The sequence below is a fragment of the Cervus canadensis genome, chromosome X, assembly GCF_019320065.1.
Source record: "Cervus canadensis isolate Bull #8, Minnesota chromosome X, ASM1932006v1, whole genome shotgun sequence".
In the NCBI taxonomy this organism is placed as follows: domain Eukaryota; kingdom Metazoa; phylum Chordata; class Mammalia; order Artiodactyla; family Cervidae; genus Cervus; species Cervus canadensis.
Window position 1 is genome coordinate 68253206 of NC_057419.1, and position 24100 is coordinate 68277305.

The following is a 24100-nucleotide window of genomic DNA, read 5'->3' on the forward strand; positions in this document are numbered from 1 at the left end:
TCAGGTGACCTTGGACTAGAATGTATTACTATGGCTCACATCTCAGAAAATCTTTACTCTCTATAGATGAAGCCCATTCAAATATTTCTACCTTATAAGTACTCAAAAGCAATATTTCACCTCTTATTTTTCCCCTTTAAGTCATAATAGACTTTCCATAGACATTTTATTTGCATATTTTATTGTGTGTATGTGTATATATATATTTGTGTACTATGTATATTTTATTTGTATCATGTATATTTTATTGTATATATATATTTCCATTTTTAATTGACATATAGTTGATTTGCAGTGTTTCACATGTATAGCAAAGTGACTCAGTTGTGCATATATACATATATATTTATTTCTTTTTCAGATTCTTTTCCATTATAGACTATATGATATTGAATATAATGCCCTATGCTATACAGTTAAAAAAAAAAGAGAGAGAGGTCTCAGGTGGAATGGAATACTTAGCTTTGTGGAGAGTGCAGTGTTTATGGTGGGAGTCGTTACCTGCCTTACATCTCCCCTTACATCTCTCTAAGTAATCACTAAAAAAATGTATGAAAACTACAACATGGGAAAATTATGTTCTCCTTCAGATGAGTATTTGTTGAGCTGAAGAACTCCTTCACAGACCTGTGTAGAATTTGGGGAGACCCAGAAGAACACCCTAGGTGTTTCTTTGGCTTTCCATGTCAAAGCAAGGCAATTGGGGGAGAGGCAGGAGCCACAAATTACCTGTACACATGAAATCAATGAATGATTGTAAATGGGTTTTTTTCTTTAATGTGTGTTTTTAATTGAAATAATCAGATGGAAGAATTGTCCATTGTTCAAAGTTGAAAGGCTAATTTACCATGTTTTATCTACCAACTGGTTGCTGTTGACTCTGAAGTTCATGATTCCTGTTCTCCTCTCTCCCCTGAGCTCCAGATCTATTTTTTTCAACTAGTAATTTCCCCAAAATATCCAGTACAATTAAATGTACTCAGCTGGAGTAAATGCCATCTATTCAGCCAGATAAGGTGGGATCACTCTTAGACCAGGTGACCCAGTACTGAACCTAGATGACCCAGTACTGAATACTGGATTGACCACTTATTAGCTGTTTGATCTTGGGCAAAATGTGGAGCCTCACTTTCTTTCATCTGTACATGAGGAAAAACTAGTATTCACCTCATAGTCGTAATGTGACAACTTGATATTTGATTCAGTGGCTGCTGACTCTTTGCAAACCCATGAACTATAGCCCGTCAGACTCCTCTCTCCATGAGATTTCGCAGGCAAGACTATTGGAGCAGGTTGTCGTTTCCTTCTCTAGGGGATCTTCTGGAACAAGGGACTGAATCTTCGTTTCCCATGTCTCCTGCATTGCAGACAGATTATTTGCCTTTAAGCCACCAGGAAGGTTTTGCCATATGGAAAATGCTTAATAATTTTTAGCTACTAATGCTAATCTCTCTACTTTCATCCACAAATCCTGTTGAATCTCCTGAATTTTAAGCATTCTGTCTTTTCCTTTTCCCTTGCTACATCTTCATGATTTAGACCTTTATGTGTGCTCAATGCTGAAGAATCCACCTGCCAATGCAGGAGACACAGTAGATGCAGGTTCAAACCCTGGGTCAGGAAGATCCCCAGAGAAGGAAATAGCAACCCACTCCAGTATTCTTGCCAGGATAAACCTATTGAGACAGAGGAGCCTGAAGGAATACAGTCCATGGGGTTCCAAAGAGTCAGATAGGACTGAGCGACTGAGTATACTAGTGTGCAGGTCTGCATCCCTTAAATCCAGAGATCATCTGGATCAAGTGATAATGGTTGAACCATGACCTTCTCTGGAATGAAGAGTACTTCAGTTCAGTTAGTCAGTTCAGTCACTCAGTCGTGTCTGACTCTTTGAGACCCCATGGACTGCAGCACGCCAGGCTTCCCTGTCTATCACCAATTCCCAGAGCTTACTCAAACTCATGTCCATTGAGTCAGTGATGCCATCCAACCACCTCATCCTCTGTTGTCCCCTTCTCCTCCCGCCTTCAATCTTTCCCAGCATCAGGCTCTTTTCCAGTGAGTCAGTTCTTCGCATCAGATGGCCAAAATATTGGAGTTTCAGCTTCAGCATCAGTCCTTCCATTGAATATTCAGGACTGATTTCCTTTAGGATAGACTTGTTGGATCTTCTTGCAGTCCAAGGGACCCTCAAGAGTCTTCTCCAACACCACAGTTCAAAAGCATTAATTCTTCAGCACTCAGCTTTCATTATGAAGAGTGCTTCATCAAGTAGTTAACATCTTCCATTTGATGGAGATTTTAGTTCTGCAGAAGAGCTCAAAGATATTGTTCTGTGTATCTGGCCTGAAGAATTCCGTGGACTGTATAGCCCATGGGGTCACAAAGAATTGGACAGGACTGAGCGACTTTCACTTCACTTTGGGAATGCAGGGAAGGGAATACAAAAAGGCTTTTGTGCCAGGAACCCCACAGGGTCCTGCTTGGTTTCAGTTCCTCACTCTCTGTCTTACCACCCTTACCCACATCCATTCTTCATAGAATACCAGAAGGAATGGATGAAATAAATCTTACTCTACTCAAAAAATTGGAGTAGTTCATCACCTAGAGATTAAAACAAAACATTCTATCCACTTCGTAGCCCTGCTTTGAGCCACTTCACCAGCTTCATCCTTTAACCCTTCCTCCCTAAATCTTGAGCACTTCAATGGCCAACCATTTCAGCATCATACATTGATGTAGATATCCTTACTTTGCATGTATAAGAGAAGCCAAAATATTTGTTATTGGCAAAAACTCATATAATCAAACACTAGTCCCTCTGGAAATGAATGCCAAGTCTTTATTGACTTTATTAACAGAAAATAAGCTTAAGCATATCAGGCAGATAATGCCAATAATAATATTCGTTCATAATTACAAGCAGTTAAAGGTAACAGTAAACTGTCATTACATTATGAACCTTTTTTTTTAATCCTAAAATAGCCAGCAGCTTGGTAGCAGCCAAAAGAACTTGAGTTATTCGTTGTTATCAGTGGTGGAAGACTATGCAAACTAACCAAATTTCATTCATTCTAGGCAGCACATTTTACCACATTAGTGTCACTGAAATCTGGGTGAATTTTACTATTTCTGGTGGCCAGGTCACATGTGGTTTAGAAGAAAATCCAAGCAACAGTAGGAGAACCCTGTTAAGAAGTGCTATACTGCCAAGACTCTTGATGTCACAGAAGATGACACTGCATGGAAAAAGACACCAGTTATGGGATCTGACTATAAAGAAAGCTGAGTGCTGAAGAACTGATGCTTTTGAACTGTGGTGTTGGAGAAGACTCTTGAGAGTCCCTTGGGCAGCAAGGAGATCAAACCAGTTCATCCTAAAGGAAATCAGTTCTGAATATTCATTGGAAGGACTGCTGCTGAAGCCAAAACTCCAATACTTTGGCCACCTGATGCAAAGAACTGACTCATTGGAAAAGACCCTGATGCTGGGAAAGATTGAAGGCAGGAGGAGAAGGGGAGAACAGAAGATGAGATGGTTGGATGGCATCACCGACTCAATGGACATGAGTTTGAGTAAACTCCGGGAGTTGGTGATGGACAGGGAGGCCTGGCGTGCTGCAGTCCATGGGGTCGCAGAGTCAGACACGACTGAGCGACTGAACTGAACTGAACTGAGGGGATCTGATGCCTGGTGATCTGATGAGGAGCAGATGTAATAATAATAGAAGTAAAGTACACAATAAATGTAATGCGATTGAGTCATCCAGAAACCATCCCCTCCCCCCCACCCCTGTACATGAAAAAAATTATCTTCCATGAAACTGGTCTCTGGTGCCAAAAAGGATGAGGACCACTGCTCTAAAAGGAAAAGTGGTATTGGAGATTGGGGAAATTTGAAGAACACTGCACCAATTTTTTCACTTATACTTGACTTTTTTATGCATATTCAAGGGGACCATAAGAGAAAAATATATATATATAAACCTAAAGAACAATTTCTTAATAAAACATCTAAGTAATAAATGTCATCATTTAGTCAGCAGCATTCCTCACTCTAACCCACATCCTGGGAGTATACACAGTGATGTTATATGACCTGCAAGTGAAGGTCTATTTCATTTGGTGAAATACTGTAGTGCACATCGGTGAGTAAATTAGATTATGTTTTACAGTCAGTATTGCAAAAAATGGGAACAATTCTTTTCAAACAGAAAAGCGTGTAAGATTGAAAAGAATGATGGCCAAATTCATTCATTCACACAACAGTTATTTATTTAACATGTTTTTTGTGCCAGGCATAATTTCAGGAGCAAGGGTAACAGTAGTAAATAAAACAGGCAAAATCTTTGCCCTCAGAAAGTTTGATTTCCTGTGTAAGATAGACGATATACAAAACAACCAATTTATAGTGCTTTTTTGTTTTGGGCATGCTCAGTCACTCAGTCATGTCTAACTCTTTGCAACCCCATGGACTGTAGCCCACCAGGCTCCTCTGTCCGTGGGATTTCCCAGGCAAGAATACTGGAGTGGGTTGTCATTTCCTTCTCCAGGGGCTGACCCAGATATCAAACCAGTGTCTCCTGTATCTCCTGTATTGCAGGTGGATTCTTTACAACTGAGCTACCAGGAATGTTTTAAGTACTAAAGAGAAAGATTGACTAGGGAGAAAGAACAGAAATTGGAGAGAGAAGAGGTGTGATTTTAAGTAGAATCATCAGGAGAGACCTGCAGGAGCTGAGGAAACCAATCATGCTTGATTTGTGAGGGAAGGTCGTTCTAGGAAGGAAAAAACAGCAAGTACACAAGCTGAGGTCTCTAGAAGGATAAGAGAAAGGGAGAGAAGATGGGCATGAGGTTGGACAAGTAAGGAGAAAGGGGATCAGCAGATTTTATAGATCGTTGCTTTTCCATACAAAAGTACAGTGAGCCTCATATGTAATTTTAAATTTTCTAATGTCACGTGTAAAAAAGAGTAAGAACAGGTGAAATTAACCTATTTTATTTAACCCAATATATTAAAAATATTATCATGTTGACTTGTACATATTTAAAGGACTAATGAGATGTTTTATATTATTTTTTAATACTTTAGAAATATTTTTATTTTTATTAGGTTTATCTTTTTATTTTTTGCAATAGATCCTTGTTAATTGTCTATTTTAAATATAGCAGTCCATACATGTCAATCTCAAACTCCCAATCTACCCCTCCCCTCCACCCTTTCCCCCATAAAAATAGTTGTATATTTTATAGCAGCTTTAGGTTCACAGAAAAATTGAGTAGAAGGTACAGAGATGACTTTTTTTGTACTAAGTCTTTGAAATCCAGTATGCAATTTACACTTACAGCACATTCAATTTCCCACACATCATTTCAAGTGCTCAGTAGCCACATGTGAAGGTGTCTAGTATATTGAACAGCACAGATCTAGACCCTCATAGAGTGCTATAATGACTTTGCTTTTGATGTGAATGAACTGGGAAGCAATAGAAAAGTTTGAGTGCAATGATGACATAATATGATTTGAGTTTTCAATGGAGCCCAAAATAGGACTTGGGTTTTTATAGAATCTGCTGTTTGGAGAATAGAAAAAGAAGACAGTGTCTTCTCATGTGCCTCAGGTAGAACTTTGGACTAGCTCACATCAAAGAACAAAAATGAGTATAGAGGAACATAAATCCAATAACCGGATCCAGTTTGGGGAATTAGTGTAACTGTAGTTCTCTCAGTGCCCCGTTTTTGCACAGGCTGTGAATCAAATCCCTTTTCATGCTTTAATACCCAGGTAGACCATTATCTCCTCTGACACATCTTCTATACCTTTCTATATCCAGAAAATAACTTGTCCTCCACAATATTCTATCATAGTCCTAGATTTACATGCTTCTTCCCTCTCATGGACCAGGAGATCCTCAAGGCAAGGTACATAACTCCTTTCTCTTTGATCAGAATGCCTATCTGAGTTCCTGGAAGTTAGTGAACCCTCAATAAATATTTGTCAACTTGAAGCAAAAACAGACGAAAAATTAGCTGAACAGCCCCCAAATGGAAGCAATTCAAATGTCCACCAACAGAGATATATTTTATACAGTTTAGTGCTATGTAGAGAAGAAGATAATCTACACAGAACATGGATGATGATTGTAAACATTACATTTAAAGGCAGTGTTGTTGTTTAGTCACTAAGTCATGTCCAACTCTTGGGACCACATGGACTGTAGCCCTCCAGGCTCCTCTGTCCACAGGATTTCCCAGGCAAGAATACTGGAGTGGGTTGCCCCATATACATAATGCTCAATACAGGCAAAATAATAAAAGTTGACAGGATACTGATTACACTTGGAGTTGGTGACTGCAAAGGTTTTGAGGGGACTTCTAATAACATTCTATTCCTTTGATGTATCCAAAGGTTAGTTGATATATCCATTTTTAAAAACTATATTGATCTCTATATGAACACTTTCCTATATGTATATTATGCTTCAATTTAAAAGCTTACATACCACAGATACATAGTTCCCAAAAGATAATAAAACAAAAAAATGTAAATTGTTATAAGTGCAGCTTATTTTGCTCAGCTGTGTTATGATTCAATATGTAAGAATAAATTTATGGCTAATTGAGTAACATACAGTATATGTGCTTTTATAATTAACAACATCCACTAGTACAACATATGTTAAGTATTTTAAATCAATTCCCTCTTTCCTCCAAAAAGATTTTGTGTTGTAATTTGAAAAACATTTGAACATGTAATAATTTAGTGTTTTCATTTAATTCCCTTGTTTTTACTTTACAATTTTCCATAACGATGTATTTCATTCAAACATCTTAAAACATGTAATTTCACTTTATATACTTACTCTAGTGAAGTTGTTCTCAACCAGAGGCAGTTTTGCCCCAAAGGTGATATTTGACTAGGCCTTTAAAATATTACATCCTTAAAAATATTATATCGTTAACATCTTTAAAATGGTTTATTTTTTGAAAGTGTGTGCAACTTTTTTGAATTGTCTTAAATAAAAAAAAGAAAACTTGAGAAATATGTTCTTTAAAACAATTTTATTCTTCTCCAGGTTAGAAGAACAAAAGAATATCCTGTCAGAATTTCAAAGAGATTTGAATGAATTTGTTTTATGGTTGGAAGAAGCAGATAACATTTCTAGTATTCCGCTTGAACCTGGAAATGAGCAGCAACTAAAAGAAAAGCTTGAGGAAGTCAAGGTAATTTTATTTTAAAAAATCTCCCAGGGCCTACTTGTATATGAACCTAGGGGGAATTCCCTGGGGGTCCAGTGGTTAGGACTTGGCCACTCACTGCCGTGGCCTGAGTTTAATCCCTGGTCGGGGAACTAAGATCCCACGAGCTACATGGTAGTCCAAAAAAGAAAAAAAAAAGTATAAGAATATATTTTTTAAATGTATCCATTCAGTCATTGATTTCCTGCCCATTGGGATACTGATAGTTCTTCAGTAATTTTGCTCACAACTTTATTTTGTCTTAGCCCAGTGAGTATATATATATATATTTTTAAAAGTATGTATCGGATATATATATATAAGTGTGCTTCTGTTTGTGTATGTGTGTGTATAAAATGCATAATGATATTTTTTAAACTGATTTGAAATTAATTTTAGACTTAATGGAGAATTCCACAGCTCCAAATTATTTTAAAAACTGGGGAGAATCTGTAGAAATGATCTCATTTCTTATGGAAGATCTTAATTGCCAAATTAGTCTCCCTACTTCAGCCTCTAATTAAAGGCATTCTATTTGCCTGAAGCTATATTTTGGTTTGGTTTGGTTTGGTTTGTCTGCAGGGGTAAGGGGAGGTGACGTTGGTTCACTTTCTATACTGGTTGAATAAAACTTCTGGTGTATTCAAGTGGCTTTTTTATGTCTGCTTAATGTGATGGAGAAAGGAATGGCAACCCACTCCAGTACTCTTGCCTGGAGAATCCCCTGGACAGGGGAGTCTAGCCAGCTACAGTCCAAGGGGTCGCAAAGAGTCAGACACGACTGAGCAACTAACACACTATGATGTCTGCTGCTTTCTGATTCGCTCTCCTGGCTGACTGAAATGCTTTGATTGTGCTATTGGATTAACTGTCATGGTTTAAGTTTTAGGAAAGAAACTCCTTTGGATCTGTTTTACTTTAATTCTTGAAGGGAAAGGGAAATTAACATTCAATCATCCCCTGTTACATACTAAGTATTAGATGTATTTACATCTGCTATTTTAATCTTATCAAACTTCCGAAATGGTTATTATCCTCGTTTTACAAGGTCACAGAATCAAAGAGAAATGGAACTGCTTCTTTATCAATGATTCAGTTGATCTGCACATGCAGATTAGACTCCATGTCAACTACTTATTTCTGTGAAATAAGAAATATGTACCTGACAGAGGATGAAGTATAAGAAGTAAAATATTGCTTAATTCAGTAAACAAATATTAAGCACCTAGTATATTCAGATAATGTATTAGGTATTTGAGAGTCAAAAAGTAAAAAGTTTTTGATCCATGGTTCGAGGATGGTTATGCCATGGAAAAGCAAACTCAGTCTGTTCTTAAAAAATTCATCTTTCCTAAATATATTGAGTGTTTTATATATATATAAGAAAGTAATTGATAATTCATTTAAGAGACATGTTAGGTGGTGTTCACTTATTAATAAATATGCATTGATTTCCTTTTTTTTCCTTAGTCTAGATCAACACTGTCCAATAGCACCATCCAATATCATTTAACAACATGATAAATGTGTTGAATATTAGCAACTTTAGTAGCCACTAGCTGCACTTGCCTTTTGAGGACATGAAAGGTAGCTGATGTGACTAAAGAATTAAGTTTTTAATTTTACTGACAGTTAATTTAAATTTAAACAGCCTCATGTGGCTAGTGGTACTATTAACAGTGCAGTAATAGAAGATACAAATAAATAAAAGACAGTTAATAAAACTATGATAGCTTTGTTGATCATAAAAAGGGCACTTTTAATGTGATGTTAAATGAATAAGAAAAATTCAGGAATGTGCAGGTATCAAAATTAAGTGTTCTTAAATGAAAACACCCAAGTTTGGATCACCAGTCTGTTGCTTGCTACTTCTGTGTCCTTGAATCTGATATTTAACCACTCTGTCTCAGTTTCCTTCTATGTAAGATGAAGATAGTAAGATCTACCTCATGACATTATTATAAAAGTTAACTAAGATAATGTATATGAAGAGGTTAGTTAGCACAATGCCTGTTACCAGGTATGTTCTTAGTTATCTTTTAATATGATAATGCAATTTCTTACTATGCTAAGTTATAATATGGAAACCTAATACCTGAGAGGATGCTTATATTTGCCCAGATTATTCTATTTATGAGAGGTGTGTTTTTAGACTTTTGACACTGTTTAGGGTATTGTTTTAGAGCTCATCATACTATGTAACATTTTTCTCTTGAGAAAAAAAAATCTCTGAGGGAGACAAGATATTCTGATCCTTTGTAGGATGGGCTGATTTACTTAGGTGTGGGTGTCTTAGTCCACCAGCTCCGCGCTCTGTAGAAAACTTGGTATTTAAGGAACCGATGGGCCTCCAGTCTTTCTTTGTTTTGATAGATTAATCAATAGAGGCAAAGACAAGGTAGTTGGCATTGTGCTGTAATTCATTTTAAATGTTGTTGCATTTGTCTGTTTCAGTTACTGGCCGAAGAGTTGCCCCTGCGTCAGGGAATTCTAAAACAATTAAATGAAACAGGAGGAACAGTGCTTGTAAGTGCTCCCATAAGCCCAGAAGAGCAAGATAAACTTGAAAATAAGCTCAAGCAGACAAATCTTCAGTGGATAAAGGTTAGACATTAACCATCTGTCCTGTCACATGTGTTAAATGCTGCAAGCATTTCTTTTGTTTCATGGTGCTTAATTGGTAAGGCTGGGGGAGAGGGCTGGTTTTATGGATTGTTATTTTGTTTTTATTTTAATTGACTATTTGATTTGGGTGTATGATTTGTTGTGAATGGAAGGAATGTTGATGGTGAATGATGGTACAGTAATGACCAAATGCCAAGTTATATACCACTATTACTTTACATGAATTATTCTAAAGAATTAGGAAAAAGGATGAAGTGATTCATTCAGTGTTCAGGTGTAGATTGACAATATTTAAGTAAGATGGAGGTTGTCCAGCTCAATGAGTATCATAAATCAAAATTACTTATCCTTACCAATATGCATACAATGCAGGAGACCGAGGTTCAATTCCTGGGTCCGGAAGGTCCTCTGGAGAAGGAAATGGCAACCCGCTACAGTGTTCTTATCTGGAGAATCCCATGGACAGTGCAGCCTAGTAGGCTACAATCCATGGGGTCGCAAGAGTAGGACACAACTTAGCAACTGAACCACCACCACCACCACCAACAATGGTATAGACTTAATCAAGGATCAATGCATGCTAAACTTCTCTAAAAGATGTTTTATTTATTTACTGTTTATTTGTTTACTTTTGAGTTTTCATCTTTCTAACTTGGATACTTATTAAATCTAATATTTTATTTTTTAAATATAATATTTTAAATTGTTTATCAAATTAATGCATACTTACTCTTTAAAACCAAGTGAAATGAAAGTGAAGTCGCTCAGTCATGTCCAACTCTTTGCAACCCCGTGGACTGTAGCCTACCAGGCTTCTCCATCCATGGGATTCTCCAGGCAAGAATACTGGAGCGGGTTGCCATTTCCTTCTCCAGGGGCTCTTCCTGACCCAGGGATCAAACTTGGGTCTCCCGCATTGCAGGCAGATGCTTTACCCTCTGAGCCACCAAGGAAGCCCTTAAAACCAAGTGGTGCATATGAATTAAAAAAAAAGCACCATTAGCTGATCCATCAAAAGGCTATTTATCAAAAGGCTGTCCTGTCCATACTGTACTCCTCTGACAACCTTGTCGTAAATCAAGTGAACATATATATATGAATCTGTTCTGGATTCTCTTGATTATCAATGTCCTTCAACTAGTACTGCAGTGACTTTGTAACAGTCATCTTTCTTTTTTTTTTTTTCGGTTCAGTAGTTTAATTTTTTAATGAAGATTTTGTGTTTTTAGAGCATTTTTAGATTCACAGCAAAACTGAGAGGAAGTTACAGTGATTGCCCAAAGACTCCTCCCCCCAAATTTACAGTTTCCCTTGTTATAAACATCTCCCACCAGAGAGGTTCAGTTCAGTTCAGTTCAGTCACTCAGTCATGTCTGACTTTTTGCGAGCCCATGGACTGCAGCATGCCAGGTTTCCCTGTCCATCACCAATTCCCGGAGCTTGCTCAAACTCATGTCCATTGAGTCGGTGATGCCATCCAACCATCTCATCCTCTGTCGTCCCCTTCTCCTCCTGCCTTCAATCTTTCCCAGCATCAGGGTCTTTTCCAGTGAGTCAGTTCTTCGCATCAGGTGGCCAAAGTATTGGAGTTTCGGCTTCAGCAGCAGTCCTTCCAATGAATATTCAGGACTGATTTCCTTTAGGATGGACTGGTTGGATCTCCTTGCTGTCCAAGGGACTCTCAAGAGTCTTCTCCAACACCACAGTTCAAAAGCATCAATTTAAAGTATAGGAGGGGTACATTTAACAGTCATCTTTCAACAGCTTGAGATACAATTTACATACCATACAATTCACCCATTTTAAAGTGTACAGTTCAATGGTTGTGGTATAGTTACTTTTTAAGTTGTAGTACATATATATAACATAAGATTTGTCATTTTAATGATTTTAAGTATACAATTTATGGTCATTTATTATATCCACAATGTAAAACCATTACCATTATGTGTTTCTAAAACATGTGCAGTACCCCAAAGAGAAATTCTGTAACTGTTAAGCAATAGCTCCCCATCACCCTACCCCTGAACCCATCTCCCTAAAAGTAACCTCTAATCTACTTTCTGTCTGTCTGTTTTTGCCTGTTCTAGAGATTTCATATAAGTGGACTCACACTGTATCTGTCCCTTTGTGTTGAGATTATTTCACCTGGCATAAGATGTTAAAGTTTCACCCATGTTGTAGCAGGTATCATTGAACAATATTATATTGTGTATGTGTGTATGTGTATATACACACACAATGTATATATGTGAATTTACACATTTGTTGTTGTTTAGTCATAAGTCGTGTCTGACTCTTTTGCAACCCCATGGACTGTAGCCTACTAGGCTTCTCTATCCATGGGATTTTCTAGGCAAAAATACTGGAGTGGGTTGTCTGGGTTCTCCAGGGGATCATCCTGACCCAGGAATTGAACTCGCGTCTCTTGCATTGGCAGAGGGATTCTTTAATGCTGTGATACCTGGGAAGTCCCTCCATTCTGAAAGAATAGTCTGAGAAGGCAAAAACAACAACATATATGTGTGTGTACATGTATGTGTGTACATACACAGACATATGTGTATGTATGTGTGCGTGTATACATACAATGTATATGTTTGTGTATATATATACCTACATATATAAGTATACATGCATGTATATGTATGTGTATATATATATATACACACACATGTATATAACACACACACACACACAAACCCACATACTTGTTTTACAAAAAAAATTGGGATCTGGTAGCATAAAAATTCAAACCTTATTCTTCTTAGTCCAGATTGTTTTTTCCTATTTTCAGTTCACCAAATAAATTTTAGAACCAACTTTCCAATTTTTACTAAAGCCTGCCAGAATATCAATTTGATTGTGTTGAACTTATAGATCAGTTAATATTTTTACAATGTTGAGTCATCTAATCTATGAAAATGTTACATCCCTTCATTTGCTGAGGACTCCTTTAATGCATTTTTAGAAATACTTTGTAGTTTTCAATCCAGAGGACCGGCACATGTTTTATTAGATTTAATCCCAGATATTTGATGTTTTGGTCCTTTTATAAATGGGATTCATTTCAAGTTTTGTTTTCTTTTTGTTGCTGATATATAAAAATAGTTTTTTTTACATTAAACACACATCCAGTGTCCTTGCCAGATTCACATACTAATATCAATGTTTTGTAAAACATTTTCGAATTTTTCAATGTGCACAATCATGTCATCAAATAGAGGTAGTTTCTCTCTTTCCAGTCCTTAGGATTTTAGTTGTTTTTGCATAAACTTGGGCCTCTAAAACAATGTTTAAGAGACGGGGTGATAATGGGAGGCCTTGAGTCATTTCCTGTTTCAGGTGGACTGCTTTCAGTAATTAATCATTAAATATTATGTTCCTTATAGAACTTTTTATAGATCCTCTGAATCAGGTTAAAGAATTTTTTCCTTATTCTTTTTTCTCAAATTTTTGTTACGAATAGGTAACCTATTCATAACTTTCTCTGCATTTATTAAAAAGATCCTATGATTTTTTTTTCCTCTGAATGTGACAAACGACAGTCATTGTTTTGGGAATTTGAAATTACTCTGGAATTTCAGAAATAAATTCTATTGGTCATGATGTCTTCTACGTTTTTATAGATTGCTGGATTCAGTTTTCTAATATGCTGTTTATGATTTTTATATCTTTGTTCATGGCAGGAAACGGTCTGTAATTTATTTTTTAATCCTTCTTGAGTGTTGATAGCAATGTTAAACTAGACTTAATAATCAAGTTCAGAGGTTCTCTTTTTCTTTGTTCTGGAATGATACCAAGACTGGTGACAATTGGTGAATATTGGTATCATTTCTTCCTGAGATGTTTGGAAGAATTCAGTTGTAAAGCCATCAGTGCATGGGGTGTCATATTTTGTGTTGTTATTGTTGAGGTTTTTTGGTGAGAAAATTTTTGATAATGGATCCATTTCTTTAATAGATACAGGAATGGTTATATTTTTATTTCTTGGTGTGTCAACTTTTATAAGTTGTGTCTTTCAAGGAATTTGTCCACTCCCATGCTATTTTCCCTTTTGGGGCTGTAGACTTTTTAAATACTGCTAGGGATCTTGTGTATATTTATATTTAAGAAGGAGAAAATAGACTACAAGCTCTAAGTAGCTGGATGGGTCTTGTTAACTGGGATATTTTACTCTATGTGCTAAGGTAGAGAGCTGAGTCTCTTGTTGAAAGAAACCTTCAAAGTCTATGATACAGTGGGCTTTATTCTGAGCTATTCATACCAATGCTAAAATTCTTTCCAGGCAAGAAGTTCAATTTCTTTAGGTAAGAACCACACTCACTGTTTTGATTTGTTTATTTTTGCCTGTAGGTCAGTGTTAAAAGAAGACCATTCATTGTGGGGTAGTTTTGATATTGACACAAATTTGCATCTACAAGCTTTCATACATGCTCTTATTCTCAGACATTATGACATCTTTAATCCAAACACTATCCAGGTTTTGCCAAGTTCAGATACCCTGTACCGAAGACTTCTTCTCCCTTACTTTTTGTGTCCCCATATGTACTTTCTCCATCTATGCTTTTGACCTTCCAAGTATGTTTTGAAACCTCTCATCCACTTTTGACCACATTTCTACTACCTTATTGAGCACATTGAATACCTGTTAACTTTGTTCTATTCAAAATATAAAGCAAATTGTAATCCTTCAAACCGGGAGCAAATCCATACCAAGAAAATACCACAGAAGTATAATTTTCATGTAATATGAAATGGATTCTTTCAAAAATGGTACAGTTGCCTGTAAAGAATTGCTTGTCATTCATCAATACTCAACCAAATTGAGAGCCATGAAAAAGTTACACTGAGAAACATTTCTTTACATAGATGATTTGAAAAGAAAGAAGTAGAGACTGAATTTTTAATTGTCAGGGTATTCATTATATTTTTTAATCGATGATGCTGAAGTTCTTGAAGCAGATCATTTACATGACTGATAAAATATTTATGAACTGAAATGAGTACCAATTATATGACATTAAATTCAAAATGTGTGTTTTGACCTCTATAATTCAAGCAATTAGATATTTGGGGGGGAATCTCCTTTTATTTTTATATATCAACACTTTCTTTCAGTTGTGTAAATAAACATAATTTAAATTTTTTAAGTTAATTTTGTCCTATTGTAAAATGTAACGTTTCTTCCTTTAATGATTTCAGAATAGCCACATATACATATAGACACTTACATGTTGAAGGAAAGTATTTTCCTAAATTAAATGTTGTAGACACACAACACTTTTACAAATAAAATCATTCCTCATAAGAAGAGAACAAGGAGGAAAGATGCACCCAAATATTCCTTGATATTACAAAAAGGAACACAGAAATTATAATTATAGGAAATGTGAGAGAACTGTCAAAAACATGATAGTAGCTTTGTGACTAGTGAAGCATATGTCAAGATTTTATCTTTTCTGCAACAGAATAGAATGTCAATTTTTTTATGATAGAAAATTAAAACTAAGACTATGAACACCGTCTTGTGTAGACTTATATTTCTATATCATTCATAATATCTGTGTCTTATCCCAATATTATAATTTTTATACTATGTCTTTGCCACTAAAGTTCATAGAATTTGGAATCTTATTCAGTAGTCATATTAAAAAGTATTTGTCTCTTCTCAATCCTAATGCCACCCTATCCCTGTTGAATTAAATTTAAAAATGGAAAATGAATGATTAATGCCAATTTATGTCATTATGCAAGTCAACAGTTAAAAAAAATTAGGTGGTCAAGATGATCAGGAGATGGTCTTGATCATCATTAAACCTTAAATGCTCAGTCATTAGAAGAGAGAAGAAATAATGGCGACCCCCCGCCTGTATTCCCTAGCACACTCCTCCATTTAATGGCTAGAGTGAGTGTTAGAATTGTAACTAGTAGGTCGTGGTTGCTGGAATACAGATATGCAGTTCCTTAACATATAGTATTTCTAAAACATCCTGCTAATACAATACCTGATGTCAAGTGCATTTTTCCACAGCTGACTCTATTACATTGTACCTTGTATATTTAACCAACTTACCAATTATTTTGGCTCTTTTATGTTTTATTACTGAATACAGAAAACAGTGAAGGGAGGTAATATAGCTGTTCCTTTAAGAGAATGGTGGACTCTTTAATGGGTTTGTTGCAAAACTGTGTTAACTTGCCATGGTTGAGCCAGCACCTGTTTATAACACAGATGGAAAACGTTGCTTTGAGGTGAAATATAGGTCTTGGTTTAAACTGTGGTTTCCTCCAGATAAGGACCATGAAGTGATGTCCTCATTTTTGTCTAATGCATATTTTGAGTTTTACAATCTAGCAATAATATCCATAAGATCCACAGAATGGTAATGTAATTAAAGCTAACCTCTGTGGTTTTTTTTTTCCTTTGAGTGTCTCACTCTCTAATCTTCATACACATGTCTGATTCTGTGTTGATTTCAATATTTATCATTCATCATATTTCTTTCTATGTTCTCTGAACTTTGTGTGTGTGTGTGTTCTAACCTCTCCCCACCACTATTACTCTCTTCTTTTTTTTTCCTCTGTAATATATGTCTTTGCCTAGGTGGCTCTAGTGGTGAAGATCCTGCCTGCCAATGCAGGAGACAAAAGAGATGTGGGTTCGATCCCTGGGTCGGGAAGATCCCCTGGAGAAGGGAATGGCAACCCACTCCAGTATTCTTGCCTGGAGCATCCCATAGACAAAGGAGTCTGGTGGGCTACAGTCCACAGGGTTGCAGAGTTGGACATGACTGCAGTAACTCACATGAATTGATAAGTATCTATGTCTACCATGAATCTACTTTTCTTTTTTTTTTCTTTTTTTTTTGCATATAAGCTATGCACATAGTCTTTGTACTTTATTTATTTTTTTTCTACTTATATATATATTTTTTCATGTTGAGTCTATTTATTTATTTATTTTTTTTTAATATTTTTATTAGTTGGAGGCTAATTACTTCACAACATTTCAGTGGGTTTTGTCATACATTGACATGAATCAGCCATAGATCCACGCGTATTCCCCATCCCGATCCCCCCTCCCACCCGCCTCTCCACCCGATTCCTCTGGGTCTTCCCAGTGCACCAGGCCCGAGCACTCGTCTCATGCATCCCACCCGGGCTGGCGATCTGCTTCACCATAGATAATATACATGCTGTTCTTTCGAAACATCCCACCCTCACCTTCTCCCACAGAGTCCAAAAGTCTGTTCTGTACATCTGTGTCTCTTTTTCTGTTTTGCATATAGGGTTATCATTACCATCTTTCTAAATTCCATATATATGTGTTAGTATGCTGTAATGGTCTTTATCTTTCTGGCTTACTTCACTCTGTATAAGGGGCTCCAGTTTCATCCATCTCATTAGAACTACTTTTCTAAATGTACACGTGTCAGGTTTTTTTGTGCCTGGATAGCGTACGTGACACATTCTCTCCTACTCTCTTTTAATCCTTCTTTCATCTTCTCCTGCCCTCGACACTTTGTGTTCCCTTTTCTTTACTGCTCTTTTGGCTGTTACATGTAGGTATTTTTTCAACTACCCATTTCAGTTCAGTTCAGTTCAGTTCAGTTGGTCAGTCATGTCCGAGTCTTTGTGACCCCATGGACTGCAGCACGCTCCATCACCAACTCCCAGAGCTTGCTCAAACTCATCGAGCCATCCAACCATCTCATTCTCTGTCATCCCCTTCTCCTCCTGCCTTCAATCTTTCCCAGCATCAGGGTCTTTTCCAGTGACTCATTTCTTCACATCAGGTGGCCAAAGTATTGGAGCTTCAGCATCAGTCCTTCCAATGAATATTCAGGACTGATTTCCTTTAAAATTGACTGGTTTGATCTCCTTGACATCCAAGGGGCTCTCAAGAGTCTTCTCCAACACCACAGTTCAAAAGCATCAATTCTTTGGTGCTCAGCTTTCTTTATGGTCCAGCTCTCACATCCATACATGACTACTGGAAAAACAGTAGCTTTGACTAGATGGACCTTTGTCGGCAAAGTAATGTCTCTGCTTTTAAATATGCTGTTGAATTTGGTCTTAGCTTTTCTTCCAAGGAGCAAGTGTCTTTTAATTTCATGACTGCAGTCACCACCTGCAGTGATTTTGGAGCCCAAGAAAATAAAGTCTGTCACTGTTCTCATTGTTTCCCCATCTATTTGCCATGAAGTGATGGGACCAGATGCCATGATATTCATTTTTTGAATGTTGAGTTTTAAGCCAGGTTTTTCACTCGCCTCTTTCACTTTCATGAAGAGGCTCTTTAGTTTCTCTTTGCTTTCTGTCATTAGGGTGGTACCATCTGCGTATCTGAGGTTATTGATATTTCTCCTGGCAATCTTGATTCCAGCTTGTGCTTCATCCAGCCCAGCATTTCATGTGATGTACTCTGCATATAAGTTAAATAAACAGGGTGACAATATACAGCCTTGACACACTTCTTTCCCAATTTGGAACCAGTCTGTTCCATGTCCGGTTCTCTTGCTTCTTGACCTGCATACAGATTACCCATTACTTAAAACCAAAATATTTTTTAACAGTCTTAATTTTGAATCATAAGCTTCCTGTACATGATTGAAAAAGTAGAAAGATGAAACATTTATTTTGTAGACTCATAGCATTATTCAGATGGAAGGAGCTTAATGAAACCAAATTACTGTCACATCTAGATTAGAACACTAAATCCTAGAAAGATTATATGACTTATTTGAGAATACATTATTTAAATATAAAAACTATTTAAAAATTATTGCAAAATATAGTTTTGATTCAGTGTTTTCCCATGTCATTCCATTGTTCATTTGAAGGAAAACCTGAGGTTTCTTTTCATTTAAAGAAACCATATGAATGATTTTGCTTTGCTTTTTGCCCTTTTTGGAAAACTGAATGCCATGTTTTCAACTTATATTCCAGAACCTTCTTTACTATGAACCACTTGTAATTATCTAATACAAGAAACCATGTTTATTTCAGAATTAGTTGTATGTCTACTATTTTTGATGTTAAATAACTTTATAGGTAGTATATATTATACATTCCTATTAGTCATAATACATTTCATTTTATTGAATATATTTAAAATTTTGCCTCATAGTTTGCCATTTATTTGTAAATAGTAGATTACTATTCTAGTTTGCTCATGCCTGGGAAATCCCATGGACAAAGGAGCCTGGCAATCTACAGTTTATGGTGTCACAAAGAGTCAGACATGATTTAGTGGCAAAACAACAATAATAAGAAATTTTACTGGAAAGTGAATTGCAGTTAAGTGCCTTTTAACAAAAAAAACTGTGACATTACTTTTAAAAAGTAAGATTTAAAAATTAATTTATGTAGCAAAGCTTCTATATAGGAATAAGTTTTGTAATATTGATAATAGTCAAGAATCATTTTCAAAATAAATCACAAAATAAATATTATGAAAGTAAAAATACATATGGTGAAATTCATAGGCCAGGTGATCTACATTGTACAAATAACTGTATCTAAATTTCCAGAAATCTGGTTCATTTTGTATTAACCCCTAATTATGTCACTTCTTAGTATCCATTCAAGTAGTAAACATTTTACACTTGTTCCTTTGTATCAGGTGAACAAATATTTGGTCGTTTTCCAAATATGATTGCCATGCAATGCCAGTAGTTATTTGTCATTACTATAAATGTGAGTAAAAATGAGAAAATTAAATCAAGCTAAAGCTTGGCTTTTCCATTCCTTGCTCAAAAACAGACATTTGCTCTGATCGATTATTTTCCTAGCAAAGGTCATGATTAATAGATTGTTCTAGTAGTGAGCATTCAATCCTGCCCTTAATGTAATTACTTTTTTTAACAAAAGAAAAGAATCTTTAAAGGAAAATTTTCTAAAGTGTTGCTTACCTATTTACTACTAACATATATAGCCTGATAATTCTTGGAAGTTCATCATCTTGAAAGTTTCTTTTATATAGTTAATAATTTCATGGTAACATTTATTCATTCATTTCAATAATTCATTCAACAGACATTTAATGAGTGACCACTATGTGCCACATGCTCTCCTAAGCATATCATAATCAAGTCCCCACTCTTGAATTATTTAAAGGACATTCAGAAATACATAGAGCTAGGCATTATAACTTTTCATATCTCTAATTTGTAGTTGATAAATAGTTTGAAGCTGAGAGTTGACTGGCAGAGCAGTAAAGTTTATAACATAAGCATCCTTGACTTTGCTTCATATAATTTCACAGTAAGATAGGGGTCTTTACTAGGTTGTGTGTCGTGATTCATGATTGTGCCCGTTATCCCGTCATTATTTTCAATAGCTCCCTCTTTCACTCTCATGAGTGAGTTCCCACTTTGGAAGACTGAAAAAAATATAAGGTTACCCCAGAGGCCTACTTTTAAGAGGCTGGGAGTGGCATCAGGCTCTTAAAAGTAGGCCTGACCCAGTAGTCAATAAGTATTATTATTGTCATCACCACTAATGTTTTCTTGACACCTCAGTAAGTTGAGACATTTGGCCTGTCCTAGAAACCTGATTGCCATTACTACTATCCACCAGAGTACTTGGCCTCCTCCTCAATAGAAATTGATCAGAGGCCAGACAAGAAATTCGGGGAAGGCTTTATTGGGGCCCCTGCTACAGTAAGGGGGGTCAAGTACAAATAACAGGTTCCTTTGCTTGCTCACTCTCCAAGGAGGGCAAGCTTGTTCCTTACATGGGGTGAGGGTAGGGGTGTGTCCAGGAATCAGGTGAAAGAGATGGCTTAGGTGATTTGCCCACTCCTTTGTGGTGTTGTGTGCAGGGGGCAGGCACAGTACCCTGCTTTTGCTTCAGGCTCTTCAGAAGTGGCAGTTGGGCCTTCTGATCTCTCCGAATCTCTTGTCCAGTGTTTGCCCTAACTGTGCATGCATGCAGTTATTTTTAGTCTCATATGTTTCTTTGTATTTTCTTGCTCGAGGAGAGAGAGTTCCAGGTACAAGCATTGCGGCACTGCAACAAAGGGTCCTAGTTTCCAGCCTGTCCATTCCTACTAAATTAATCAGAATTGAACAACAGTAAGTTTGTAATACTGTGTGATTTTTAACTTTCCAAATGACTTCAAGCAGTGCCAAGAATACAGATCAGACATTTTACAAACAAAACGTAAACTGGAGTTGTGAAAAGTCAGTTTATTGTGGTGATTAATAGTGAGGTTTATGGATTATAGCTTTCACCGTTTAGTTATAATAGGCACAAAATTCAGGTAATCATATAACATACTTTCCAGGTTTTGGTGAAAATTCAATGAGACAGTACATGGAAAATGCATAACAGCATTAGGTGCATTGTAATTGGTTAAAAATGTTAACTTTGAACATTATGTGTAATGTTAGAATATAAAAACACAAAGACCAAGCACAAAATTCTGAGTCACCATATTTTTTTTTTAAGTGTGATAAGAGCAACTAAACAGGAGATCGACACTCTTAACACATTTTTAAGAGTACAATACAGTACTGTTAACTATAGGCACTACTTTATAACATGCCTCCAGAAACTTTTCATCCATTGAACAATTTATGTTTCCCTTTCACCCTTGCCCCGTAACCGTCATTCTAGTTTCTTTGTTTCTGTGAGTTTGGCTGTTTTAGATACCTCATTGAAATGGAACCATGCAGTATTTGTCCTCCTGTGACTGTTTTGTTGTTGTTGTTGTTTTGGCTAAGCATAATATCCTCTAGGAAGATCCACATACTTACATTTGGTGGGGGACTGAATAATACTCACCATCTTAAAAAAAAAAAATCAGCTATAAATATGGCCCTTAGGGAGAAAGCTAAAATAAACATGTGCCACCATTATGAATCTACAAGCTGGACCAGAGGAGAGATAGAGGCTCTAAGACTAACTAAGACCTCTAATGGAGAACACAGAATTTATATCCTGTATTCTCCATTTCCAGTGATCTTATTATTCTCATTATCTAGGACTTTCGGATAAAAAGTGCTGGAAAATCATTTGTTTTACCTCTTCACATTGGCTGTGAAGTAAGTCTAAGTAATCCACCATGGTTTTGAAACACCAACATTTTCATGCTGGAAGTATAAGCAGAATTCCAGATGACATAACCGTGAGCAGCTTTGCAATATACTCAACTGACTTGAACTTAGAAATCCAGACAGGGAGTGATTGAGCCTGCACATTGCTTCCCTGCCCCCTTCCCCTACCTCCATTCATCATGTTTGTTTCCTCTGTTTTGATAGAGTGAGTGATGAGAAAGCATTTGTAGAAAGTTTCATTGGTGCTAGATAATGTTCAGTTAGGAAACTTCAGCCTAATACTAGACAATTTGTTCATTTCAGGGCTGTGCTCTTTGTAAAAATATGAAAAGTGAAAGTGTTAGTTGCTCAGTCGTGTCCAACTCTTTGTAACCCTGTGGACTGTAGCCCACTAGACTCCTCTGTCCGTGGAATTTTCCAGGCAAGAATCCTGGAGTGGGTTGCCATTCCCTTCTCCAGGGGATCTTTCTGCCCCAGGGAACAAACCCTCTCCTGCATTGCAGCTGGATGCTTTACAGTCTGAGCCAATAGGGAAGCCCTTTTAAAAATATGGAGAAACAAAAATCCAATGTGCATTGTAAAGCACTGATACCCGTGCATCACGTCATTTCCATATTAAAATTTTACTTTTCCACTATATACATACTAAGAATGTGCACGAACTATGTAACTTTGTCATTTAAATATGCTGTGGACCAGACTTTATTAGAGGTAAACTAGTTTCAGATGAAAAACAGATGTGACTATTCTTGGCAAACTTTCTTCCCTGTTCACAATGAATTTAAAATGAAGTATAATGATGATTTAAAAAAAAAGGAAAAAAAAATTTATAACTCTGACCTTCAGTATGACATTTTTTAAATAAGTCCTTTATTAGCACAAAGATGTTTGCCCTATAGCAAAGAATATTAGAAAGGAAAAGAAATCATATGATAAAAAGATTTTGCTAATATAAGAAGTTGCTCCTCTTGTATCTACAATGCCTTTGCTTTGGAATGACTAGATTATATAGCATCAACTCTGACACTAGAGGGATTGCCTTTCTTTCTAAAAACTTAATGACCTTGAAATGGCATTAAATGGAGGTTTTCATATACTAACTCCTTAAGCTAAGGTTGAATAACAAATGAAAATTAAAGATGTATTGAAGAGCACAAGATGGTAAATTCTAACCCAGTTTCATTTATTGCATCATGTGCAAAAGTCAATAAATAATGCAAAAATAAAATAGCAGTGCTATTTTATAAAAGGTCAGTCATAGCAGAAATGAAATTTTGTCACATCTCTATGCTTATACTGTAAGGTGTGTGAGTTTATTTATGTAGCTAAAAGAATTTAATACTAAATCCTAACTACTTTATACATCTCAGCTAACCCCTAGTACTTCACGCCTCAGAAAAGAGACCCCGTATGTTGAACTGGTTGATGTATCCCATTTTTGTTGTAGACCACCTGCCAGGGCTTATAACAGATCTGTAATGGGTTTCATACCTTTTATTGTGTAGAAAATGGATTGATAGATTAGGCCTGGAGCCAGTGAACCGTGGAACCCCAGGTTTGCAGGCAAGAGTTTATCACCCTTTGATGTTATTTCTGTCTCATGTCAGCTGAGAAGGATGAGCTAGATTATCTGAGAGTAAACTGGATGCCAAAATCAGCATTCCCCTCATTTATCCACCTTATTGTTCACGGCGAGGCCACTGTATGGGTTATGAAGGGACTGGTAAGGGCATGGTGGACATATTTTGTTCTGCTGCCTTTTAATTTATTTACTGATATGAGAATTAATTACAAGACATCAGAGAGACTATTTCATTGTTTGTTGCTAGAGAAAATCAATCTGTTTTGCTTTAGAGGTAAAAGTATTTGAACTGAATGATGCAGTTCTAATTTGTAAACTTTTTCAGTTATCACTGGGAAAAGTATACACCATCTTTGGCACAGTTGGCCAAGAATGAATGGAAAGAGATGGACCAGGAAATGGGCCAGAAACCAAAGTCATTGCAAGGATACTTCAAGAAAATTCTGTTTGTCTTGATAGTTGCAATCTGTAGGCAACCTGTGACTGATGAGTATACCTTAAAGGCAGTCTAAAAATAAATTTCTTGGAAAGGTGAAACCTTCTGCCTGTTCTTCATATGAGTGTCATCAACAGTTTTGAATGGGGC

General features: G+C 36.4%; 1 protein-coding gene across 9 annotated transcripts in view; it reads left to right on the forward strand.

Annotated features, from left to right (window-relative positions):
* DMD (dystrophin) overlaps window positions 1-24100 on the forward strand; it is a 2532480-nt gene that overhangs the window by 1694030 nt on the left and 814350 nt on the right. For all 9 annotated transcript variants that reach the window (XM_043457704.1, XM_043457699.1, XM_043457698.1 and 6 more), the window contains 2 exons: window positions 7080-7227; window positions 9697-9846. In XM_043457704.1, the coding sequence (XP_043313639.1) occupies window positions 7080-7227; window positions 9697-9846 (298 nt within the window). The remainder of the gene's footprint in view (window positions 1-7079; window positions 7228-9696; window positions 9847-24100) is intronic.